Source organism: Nerophis lumbriciformis, linkage group LG11, assembly GCF_033978685.3.
Source record: "Nerophis lumbriciformis linkage group LG11, RoL_Nlum_v2.1, whole genome shotgun sequence".
Classification (NCBI taxonomy): Eukaryota; Metazoa; Chordata; class Actinopteri; order Syngnathiformes; family Syngnathidae; genus Nerophis; species Nerophis lumbriciformis.
Window position 1 is genome coordinate 17,226,527 of NC_084558.2, and position 11,754 is coordinate 17,238,280.

At 42.2% G+C, this 11,754-nt stretch overlaps 1 protein-coding gene across 1 annotated transcript; it reads right to left on the reverse strand.

Moving 5' to 3' along the window:
* Positions 1-670: 670 nt before the first annotated feature.
* LOC140679134 (uncharacterized protein F54H12.2-like) lies at positions 671-1,942 on the reverse strand. Its single transcript, XM_072914048.1, has one exon. The coding sequence runs from the start codon at positions 1,940-1,942 to the stop codon at positions 671-673; it is 1,272 nt and encodes a 423-aa protein (XP_072770149.1).
* Between the last annotated feature and the right edge of the window lie 9,812 nt (positions 1,943-11,754).

The following is an 11,754-nucleotide window of genomic DNA, read 5'->3' on the forward strand; positions in this document are numbered from 1 at the left end:
AGAAAAAGTAAAAAAGTGACATTGTCCCCGCATTGGCTAAACCTTGAATGATGTGACAAAACTTTTGTTTCAATAAAATGTTTTTATTCATCAAACGCATTGTGTACAGCATTTTCATTTCAACTATTCAAAAACGTTTCTAAACAACAGACAGCTTGTGCGTTGCAACTACTACTATTATTCTTATTCCAACTTGTACAACGTTGCAATTTTTTAACCAGGGTATATGCTTCTAGATCATTTTTTACTACATCATCGTCGTATAAAGACAAAACTTGTTCAAAAGACAGTCCGCAAAATCGTTGGTACAGATAATAAACACAGTGTTGACCACACACTACGGACAAAGGGTGTTGAAGCTGAAGGTTGTGGTACAATATCCGCTCAGAACGATTTTCCAAAAAGCTCAAAATGCTCCGAGGATAGTAGTCAAAATCGGGAGAAAATCCGTAAGAATCAAAAAAAGTGGCGGTCCCATCTTCCTCCAGAGTCATCGATAACCAGTGCTCCCCCGGCCGATGTCCTTCGTGGGTGTTGACGATAAAGTAGGAGGGTGGGGTGAAGGAGCGAGTCAGCGAGACGAGTTGATTCGAGGCCCATACACCGCAGAAAACATCCCCCAACACATGTTGCAGAAGCTTCTCCAATTGATGGTTATTCATTTCCGTCATCAATAATAATCCACCAGCACTTGTTGTTTGGAATCAATTTCCAAAATAGAGTCGTAGCACGCATAAACCACAAGAGTGACCGTGTTGGGTAAGGGCACTCTGAATCTCATTTCCAGTCTTAAAGTTCCGTTAGAAACCCTGGACAGTGCGTCGCTGTCCTCCCCCGGATTGAGATTGAACACAAACAACGAATACCCTCGTTCAAAATCTTGTCTGTTGATGCATAGAGGTAAATCCTTCAGATGCCTCCCTGTAGCGGTAAACATGTTGTAAAACTCTCTGACCGAAGCCCCCTGGTTAAATTGAGGTTGGAAAGCTTTGGAGGGAATTTGTTTTCCCGCTTGACAGAGAGTGACGTATTCTGCATTAAAATGCTGGAAATTAAAGGGGGAGAGATCTCTTCTTCCGGTGAAAGCTTCGTGGTTCACCATGCCCAGAACAATGTATTTAGGCATTGTCCCCAAAAACAAATTTTCTTGGGTGCATACTCTGGAATTTTCGGGGATAGAGTACGTTTTCACGCTGACCCGTGACAAAGGGTAGAGGGCGTTTCCTTTGAGCAGGGCAGAGGCATGACCCAATCGTACAGCCGGAGAAACGGTGACCTTTTTTGTGAAGAGAGAGGCGCACAGCACTTTCAGACGAAAAGTACCGTCCGCAGCCCCCATGAGACAAAAGGCGTCGCTGGCACGCGTGAGTTTGATTCTTACATCCACCGAGTTGAGAAGGAGTCTCTCACTGAAAAGAATGTCGGCGTGAAGCGGACCAAGTAGATAAACCTCATTAGATTCGGCCGTGAAAGCGCTTCTGATGTTAAGTCCTTTGTTGGGCCCATTCACGCCTACTATAGAGTCTATAGAGCCGGCGGTGTCTTTGTAAAATAACCCGGCTGAAAATTGACTTTTGAGGGTGGCTTCAGAATAGTTTAGTAGTGTTTCAATTATTGCTCTGTAGGGGTGAGTGGCACTGGATTGAGAAATCAGTCTATCCCCTAGCATAATATCGCATTGGCTAAAGATGGTGTTTAGAGGATAATTGATGAGACCCACGTTTGCATCGAGGGGGATATTTGTTCCATCGGCGCGGGTGATTTTAACCCGTAGGTAAAGTAATGTGTCGTTCAGATCCAAGTACTTTTCACCTTCTCCCGGGATGAAAAATTCAATAGGGCCCCGGTCGGTGATGGCGGACAGAGGCAGGACTTCTGTGTAGGTTTTATCGTCGATGGACATTTGAGTCATAGGAGCTGAAAATAAATCCAGCTCGGCCATCGTGCATTCGGACGAATTTTGATGTAAAAGAGCCATCTTTTTTTTTAAATATATCGCTCGAGACGTCGTTGGTCCTTCTCTTTGTAAACCTTTTGCCGACTGATTTTTTTCCCCCTAGGCGTCTGCGTTTTTTATCAATCCTGGAGACACGTCTCCCCGGCGGTCTCTTTCTGGGTTGTCTAGCCAGGACCATTATTCCTCCTGATCCGTCTTGTACTCCTCGACCTATTTTTCCAACGGTATGGCTGAACACGTCGGAAGCGATATTTTTCGCCGCTGTTTTAAGATGAGGTTTGGCCAGGGAAAAACCTCTTTCCACAAGAGGGGATACAAAACGAAACAGCCTCGAAAATACGGAGCTTATACCACGCCCGTACATCACAGGTGAACCTGCGAAACCGGGGAGGGAACCCCCCACTTGGCTTTCATAATATCCCACTAAACGTAGAGGGTTGTGCAGGGGTTGACTCATTCTCGATGTTGGTGGTTTTTTACTTTGGTCTAAAGTGGAGCTTCACGATAGTCTTGCCAAAGGTGAAGTCGACGTATTTGTTTTGATCGGATTTAATCTCCACCCTGATGTTTTCAATGTGATTTTTGGAGACGGGTAAATAGTAGGCAGGGTTAAAATACTTGGTGACAATGTCCCCGTAAGCTCCTTGTACACTGACGATTCTCAAGAGAGGTGCATAAGCGTCGCCTACTATCTGAGGACGCACCACGTCACTGTAACAGTAAAGGTGGTAGAAACCGGCTTTTATATCCAATGGATAGGGGGCCCATCCATGGTCAAACTTGATCCACTTTCCAGGTCGCACTCCCATGATGTAAGCCAGGGGAGGAGGAAAACGAAAATGAGTTTGACCCCCTGATAGATAGGAGATTCGCTTTTTAACGTCATCAAAGGCTATCCTCACCCCAGGGTCAATTTTTTGTAAAGAATCATTCAGCTCATTTATGAATCGTGTAACATTCTCATAACATCCTCCTCTCATTTCTTGACGGAAAACTATCCCCTCTTGAGGGTTGCTTACAGGACCCTTGTTAGAACCCTCATCCGCTTCCGTGTTTAAGGTAGAAGAATGAAAAACTTGCGAGTTGTCCTGTGATGAGGCGTCAACTTGTCCAGGGTGTACACCGCCTTCCGGTCGTTTGAAGGTGAGATAGGTTCCAGCGTTCCCGCGTTCCCGAGGGGGAGAAAGCTTATCCCCTTCGTCAACTTGTCCAGGGTGTACGCCGCCTTCCGGCCGTTTGAAGGTGAGATAGATTTCAGCGTTCCCGCGTTCCCGAAGGGAATAAGCTTTCTCCTCTTGGGGATTGCTTACAGGACCCTTGTTAGAATCCTTATCCGTTTCCGTGTATAAGGTAAAAGAATGAAAAACTTGCGAGTTCACCGCAGGCTGGGGGTTCTTTTTCCATTCATAAAATACTCCGTTACAAACATTATACCACGAGCGAGGGTATGAAATCTCTGTTAAGGCCACCTCCCATGAGCCTGCTAAATCTATATGTTGAGTCAAATCTATCTGGTAATGGGAACTTTTGTTTTTTTTAAACACGTTGAGGCTGGCGTTGGAGGGTAGGGTAAGGTAAAAACCCTTGTAGGAATGATCCATAATGCTCGTTGATCTTTTGTCCTCGAGACTGGGAGGCTCGTCGCTGCATTAGATTGTTTTATACATTTGTAAGGAGGTCGTCGTCCACCCAACTGTTGAATTTTTCGGGCCAGTTTTTCCAGCGCACTAGAACTTGTTTTTTTCCACCAACCGTCCGTCGTTTTAAAATTTCCTCCACGTGATAGAGCTTGTTCTCACTCTCTTTTACTTTTTGCAACTCAGCTTTGTAAAAAGAACCTTCTATTATTTCTCCGTCAAAATCTTTCAGTTTGTATGCGGGGGGAGAGCGAGGGAGACGTTGGGTTATTGTAAACACCTCGTTTGTAAAACTCTGTTCATATTTTTTATCAAACACTCCTCTCACTTTGGATATTCTCACCGTATCTCCAGCGGCAAATTTGTATTTGTGTTTGGACACTGTGGTTGAGCCGTAGAGATTCTCAAACACTTGAGGGGTATTTTCCAAAGTCACATCATTCGGTTTCATTTTAATACTGCTGTGATATCCCTGGTTGTAGCTTTTTAACAAGTCTTGTAAGACGTCTAGGTAGCGCCTAGTATTGTTGGCTGTAAAATATCTCCACATTCGTCCTTTCAAAGTACGATTAAATCTTTCAACCACCGAGGCTTTGAGATCGCTGGCTGTAGAAAAATGTACAATATTGTGTTTCTTCATCAGAGCTTGAAAACTTTTGTTGAAAAATTATTTTCCCGCGTCAGTTTGTAGTTTACGAGGGATCTGGCTTTCCTCCAACACTGATTGAAACGCTTTAACCACGGCATCGGCGGTCTTTCTCTTCAAAACCCTCGCATAGGCCTTCTTAAAAAATACATCGATGACCGTTATTAAATAATTAAAACCGTCGTTATATTCAGCCAAGGCTTGCATGTCGCAGAGGTCGGCTTGAAATTGGTCTAAAGGTCGAGGTACAAAGACTCTGTTTCTTGGAAATTTGATGCGAGCCGGTTGATGGAGTGTATAGGCATCCTGCCCCATTAAATATTCTTGAACTTTTTCTCTTTTGACACATTGCCCCGTTTCATCCTGTACAGTTCTATGGAGTCGATCTACCCCTCCAAAACTACCCGGGTGTGCAGGTGTATAGTACGCTTTTTCCATAGCTTTCTTCATTGTGAAAAGACACAGAGAAATGACCTCGGTTTGCTTGGTACACATTTCTTTTATTCATTCATGAGAAACAATACAGTGTATCTAAAACAATTTGTTTTTATTCATGAAAAACAACACATAAAAACAACACAGTGTATCTAAAACATTTTGTTTTTATTCATGAAAAACAACACAGTGTATCTAAAACATTTTGTTTTTATTCATGAAAAACAACACGATGTATCTAAAACATTTTTCTATAAACTATAAACTATAATCAAGGTTTGATGTAAAACAGGTATACCGTAGGTAAATTTAATCGCATTGTGTAGTTTTTGTAGTTCAAACAAAACATTGACGGGGATGTCACGTCGCAGACGATACATTGTCATATCAACAAACAGAGCATATAAAACAAACACATGACAAGGTGAGGGTTGAAAAGACTTTTCTTTAGACCATTCAGCCAAAATGATTTAAAAAATGTCAAAGTCCAAAGCATGAGAGACAACGGCTTTCCTGATAGTTTCCCATGCGGGCTGAGAGCGGGCATAGCCAAGAATGATTTGTAGTCTTTGAGGTGTGTCTCGTTTTAGAATAAATGCTTCTATCACATCCGTCAATGGGTAAATAACAGCGTGGTTCTCGACAAAGTATACAAGTTTTGCCCAATAATTACCCATCTTTTTTTTTTTTTTTTTTTATTCTTCCAGCACTCTGTCACCATATCCAAATGTCCCAAAATCGTTTCATCATCCGTCACCATCTCGTTGTACATGTCATCTATGGACCCCCAGATATCTTTCTCAGATTCCAGTTGAGACAGCAGAGAGTTGGCATAGGCTTCAACCCTTGAATCCTCGGCCTTAATACGACGAAGCATCAGCAAGCGTTGAATGGCCTGAATGAATTTAGGCGTACCCAGACTCTTGACGATTTCGGAGTAGTTGTACAGCAGAAAGTCCTGTTCGTAGGGTTCCAGGCATGGATGTTGTCTCTGGCTCGGATGGTTCACCCAGCAGCCGTAGCACTCGTTCTGCCTGAACCTGCAAATGGCCTGGCTGAGGAGATGAAACACGGCCGTTTTCACCATGCTGGCGAAAAACAACAACAGACCCCCATCGGTTTCATCACCGATGTGCAATGTGGGCTCCAAGAGTGACGGGGATGGTGGCTGGGATGTTGGCGGAGTTATGTTTACGAAACAATTCTCCTTTTCCTCCTCCTCCGCATCATTGTCTGGCAAAGACTGTGTAGCGTCGCTGATTTTCATCCCCCGTCTGCCGAGGCATCTGCTGAAGCGACACGGCGGGACTGAAGGCGTCTCTTCGTCGTACGCATCCTCCGTCGTCTCAGGAGGGTTAAAAATCTCAGCCATGGCTGCATCCTTGGTTGCTTCATCAGTCTGTTTTAATTGGTCCTATGGTATTGGTTGAGGTTTCGGCGGGAGTATTCCCTTGAAGGTTATTGGTTGAAACTGAAGTGGGGAAGGTCCTTTCGTACTCCGTCGGGGGTGTGGTCTCAAAGCCCAACCTTCTTCTCGTTGTCACCATACATTTCCAATTCCGACTGCTTCGAAACAAGACGTATATCTTCTCCTTCATTTCCCCCATACACTCTCGCCATGCCGCTATGGGCACGACCACCACCGGTGTAAACACCCCGCATTCGGAGTTGAAAGACTCCAGGGAAAAGACGTCTGGCTCGGTCAACTGGGGCATATAGGAACCGCTGATTTTAGGAGCACGGAGACTGGCGCGGAAAAACCAACGACCTGAGGCCGAAGATTTCGTCTCCCAAGTAGCGCTAAACAGAATTCTTCTCTCACTCAACTCATCCATCGTCGGGTAAGTAAACAAGCTTCCTTTTACCCGTTTTTCCATCGGAGAAGGATCATGCCAAAGGACATCGGGCATTGTCAGACTTAACACATCCCAATCCACAGTTGATAGCGAAGAAGCAATCGAAAAAGGGCTTTCGTCTCTTCTCTCTTTCAGCTGAAACAAGCAAATATCTCCTGTCTGATATTTGAAAACATATCCAAAAGATCCAACCATTCCGTAAGCATCCAAGCACCATTTCTCACGCAAAGACTCGGTTGGAGGAATTTGAGTGCGTTTCAAAAAAACTCTACTTTTGCGAGGAGCGGCCAGGTAAGTTTTATTATTTTTATAAATGGAAACTGGCGTTTCACTAATCACGGCTGCTGAAACAAAGGGCTTCTCCATCTTTTCCATTTCCTCTTGGCGCTCGTACTAACAAATACTTTGTTATAACCAAACCCATTCACATATATATGTGTGTGTGTGTGTGTGTGTGCGTGTGTGTGTGAAAATGAGAGCACATGCTGTTTATTACGTGTGTGATTTTTGAACATTTTGACGACTTTTGACCACTTTTCCAACTTTTCTCCACCACTCCTCCCACGACTGCGGGACTCGTGGGACTCCTCATACCCCCCTCCCTCTGACCTTTCCATAACCCCACCACCTCTTCTAGGGTCATCAATCATTTCTGACACAAGGTGTATTCCCCCCCTCCTCCCCCTCCCTCTGACCTTTCCATAACCCCACCCCCCTTTGACCTTTTGACCCCAAGGTCATTAATCATTTTTGACAGCTAGGTCATTAATCATTTTTGACAGCTAGGTCGTAAATCATTTTTGACAGCTAGGTCGTAAATCATTTTTGACATAAGGTAGGGACTTGATATTTTTTCATATGGCTGCTTTAACTATCATGTCAGTCGACTCATTATGGAAGCGCTAAAAACTACGGCTACAAAAAAGATGACGGGGAGAAGACGTTGAAGTGGAGCCATGTAAGTAAGACTGTCCACTAAAACGGTGTATACTGAAGAGACGGTCAGAAAGCGGCTTGAAGATGATCTGTAAACCATAATCTATGCAACATTTTGACCAAAGAACCACCATTACATGTTATATAGACCACAAAAAAGTGTTTTAAAACATAAAATGACCCCTTTAATGCGCCTTATAATCCGGTGCACCTATTATATGAAAATAGACCTGAGTAGACCCGCTCATCGGCAGTGCCATAGGTGCCGATCCCGTCGGTGTGTCGGGGCCTGAGCACCCACGGACAATGGGATTGATGGCAACTTTCAATCTTTAAAACAATTTAAAAAAAATCAATGTTGTTGTAGTTAATTTTGTGGCGGGTTTGGTCCGTCTTACAAAATAATAAAGCCACAAATCATATGGGATTTGCTGAACGTCTTTTTTTTTTTTTAATACACACACACCAAGCACCCACTGACAGAAATGTAGATCGGTGCCTATGGGCAGTGCGCCTTACAATCCGGTGTGCCATATGGTCCAAAAAATACGCTATAGTATACAGTAGAGTACTTGCAAATTAGACAAAGAAGTGGACAGCACAGCTAAGTGTAAAATGTTAAATAAAAAACATTGACTTTTTTTTTAAACAATCAACATTTCTTAACAGAACCCAAAATTACCAAAAATGTGTACCGTTGAGTACTTGTATCGATTCCCGGATAACATGAGTTGGTACCATATCAATTCAAATGTGAAAGGTGCACATCCCTGAAAATAACCGAATTAAGCAGTTCCAATGTTTCCCATTCTTAACAACCTCTAGTTCCAGTGTGATCTGACCTTGGCTGGTAAATAAATTGACTTGATTTGAACCATCTTCAGCTAGTGTGTGAGAGTTACATCTTCTCCTGACCTGTTCAGCAAGCTGCCCTTGGGTTTTATTTATTTTTTCTTCTCTTCCTGCACTTCTATTTTTGCTAAAAGTCCTCAGAGTAATCACATCAGACATAAACATGCAGAAATCCTCCCCTGCATGTGCGCACAGTCACTCACTTTGCAAAAACGCACACCACACACACACACGCACACACACACACACACTGTCCTCTGGGCAGATGTGCACGCTTGAATGACCCCCCTGTCTCTGGGTGGGCGCTAAAAAAAGAATCACTCCTCCCACAGCATTGATTGAATTGCATAATGAGCGTGATGTCAGCATTGTTCTTCCCACGGTAACAAGTGACGCCTGATGATGTGGATTTAAGGGGTAGGGAAAGCGGGGGGGATAAGGGAGAGGGAAAAAAAGGCTGAGAGTGGCAACAATGAAAGGCAAAGTCAAAGATGTATTTGGTGATCACACATCATCCTAAATCCCAGACTGACCCTGCAATACACAGAAGCATCCTGCTGGCAGCATGATGTGGCACATTTGGTTTACTCAGAGCAACCCGCTGTTGGCCGTTGACACTTCTTCTCAGCAACGCTTTCATGACTCAGAATTGTTGCATCACCACTGAATTGTTTATTTGTCCTTCTGAGTTTAAAGCCGACAACTATAACTGACAGTATATTATTGTTCTTTGCCCCAACAATATCATCACCATCACAAAGTGGTATTATTGAGCTAATCCTACATGTACTTGTTTATCTTTATTAATGTCTTAATGTAGGTTTCAATTAAGGAAGTGTTCTGCTCATCAGCACAGATTTCACAAAAGCATTTGAATAATTTTGGAATGGTGCTTGAATATATTAACAAACACATTTTTCCCCAAAACACTCATTTTGTTTCATGGAATGTTGTGCCTTGCAAGTCAAACAGATTATTGATTAAACTTCTTCAATAATATAAATACAGTCATCCCTGGCTACATCAATTAGGCATTTTAGGCAGAAAAATGTCTAAATAAACTAAAAGTATGCTTCATTAGTATTGGCCACTAGATGGGAGCAAACACATCAAAGTGCGCTGTTCAGAATCATGGCCACTGATTGGCTCAGCCTCAGAAAGCATTATAGTATTATATATCAAAGATGTATAATACTATTATATATCAAATCTGCCATTTGTTTTTTAACTGCAAATATCAAACATTCCCTTGACAAAGGACAGGTGGTCGGTGCAGTATTTCTAGACTTAAAAAAAGCATTCGATACAGTCAATCATGACATTTTAATTTCAAAATTAACTATATTCAACTTATCCAAACAGTCATTGTCCTGGTTTGAGTCATATTTAAAGGGCCGTAAACAATGTGTCACCATCAGAGGTGGGTAGAGTAGCCAGAAATTGTACTCAACTAAGAGTACTGTTACTTTAGAGATGTATTACTCAAGTAAAAGTAAGGATTGGTCACCCAAATATTTACTTGAGTAAAAGTAAAAAGTATGTTGTGAAAAAACTACTCAAATACTGAGTAACTGATGAGTAACCTGTTTGTTTAATGATGACGGCAACAAATAATGCACAAAAACATAAAAATAGCAATGAGCAAATTCAGAGCCAGGAATATCTCTTAAGCAACTAAAACAATAATATATATTACATAATAATACATTAACATAAAAAAATTAAGGTAAATTGAGCCACAATAACTTAACAGCACCATAGGCTCAGTAGGCAGAGATTACAAAGGAAAATAACAAGTTAGCCTTTACGCAAACCATAAACTGATAGGTGTGGGCAGCACCTGGGAACACACTGTGCACTTCTGGTTGGTGTTTGTATGCATGCGTGAGTGTGTGTGTGTGTGTGTGTGTGTGTGTGTGTGTGTGTGTGTGTGTGTGTGTGTGTGTGTGTGTGTGTGTGTGTGTGTGTGTGTGTGTGTGTGTGTGTGTGTGTGTGTGTGTGTGTGTCTCTGTCTGTCTGTCTGTCTATGAGGCTGCAGTGCGTTGTGTGTATATGTGTGTCTCTGTCTGTCTGTCTGTCTATGAGGCTGCAGTGCGTTAATAAATGTCCCCGCACGATGTACATTTGACAGTGATTCATAGCAGGGAAGCTAACATCAGCCTACAGTGACAGCCAAAATACCTACTAACGTTACTTACCGCGATGTGCTTCCTCAAATTTGATGTTGAGTTCATGTAAGCTTAAGCTTCTTGTTGTTTGCCCATGTGACCGCCTGGCTCTGTTTGATTGGTGAAACGGAGTCAAACGTCACCAGTGACTGTATTTGATTGGTGAAATGCAGGCATGCGATAGATCCTACTTTGAAGGTCTGTCTGACAAACCAAAACAAACAAAGCGTGCATTAACAGATCAATAAAAATCAGTAGCGATTAGCGAGCTGAATGTAGATTAATGGAGCGGAGTAAAAGTAGCGTTTCTTCTCTATAAATATACTCAAGTAAAAGTAAAAGTATGTTGCATTAAAACTACTCTTAGAAGTACAATTTATCCCAAAAGTTACTCAAGGAGATGTAACGGAGTAAATGTAGCACGTTACTACCCACCTCTGGTCACCATTAACAATGTGAGATCTTCCTTCCGCAAAATTGAAACAGGGATACCTCAGGGTAGTGTCTTGGGACCAATACTATTCAGTCTATACATCAATAATCTACCCGATGTATGCATAGATATAGAACTACAGATGTATGCGGGTGACACAGTCGTATTTACATCCGGTAAGACCTGTACACTAGTTGCTGAGAAGTTAAATGCTAAATTAGACAAAATAGCATCTTGGCTGGCATCATCCTGTTTAACCCTAAACACTAAAAAGACAAACTCTGTCTGCTTCTCCGTAAAAAAGCTACCTCAAACAAACCTGAATATAAAAAATAATGAGGAGCTCATTGAACAAGTTCCTAAAGTAAAATATTTGGGCATAATCATAGACTATCAGCTGAATTTTAAAAGTCACATTAAGAAAATGTGTAAAACCCTGAAGGCAAACCTAGGCTGTTTTAAGATTTTAAGAAACTGCTTAACTCTCAGCTGTGCTTTTACTTTTATGAATTCAATTATTCTTTCACACATCTCTTATGGCTTAACTACATGGTCCCAGGCACACCAGTCATCAATCAAGACCATTGAGTGTCTCTATAACCGCGCCTTGAAAGTTCTAGACAAGAAGAGTATACGATATCATCGTTGCTAAATTCTAACCAAATACAATATTTTAAGTTTTACCAATTTAATTTTGTTACACACTGTAAAACTGTTTTTTAAATGCTTAAATAACTCTGCTCCCCAATTGCTCTGCAAAGCAATTACAAGACTGCAAAGTGGTACTGCAAAGGCAACTGTTGCGTTCAATTCCGTAGAACATCTTTTGCCCAG

Excerpts from the sequence above, each read along its gene's own strand:
- LOC140679134 (XM_072914048.1), bottom strand. The coding sequence starts at position 1,942 with ATGGCCGAGCTGGATTTATTTTCAGCTCCTATGACTCAAATGTCCATC.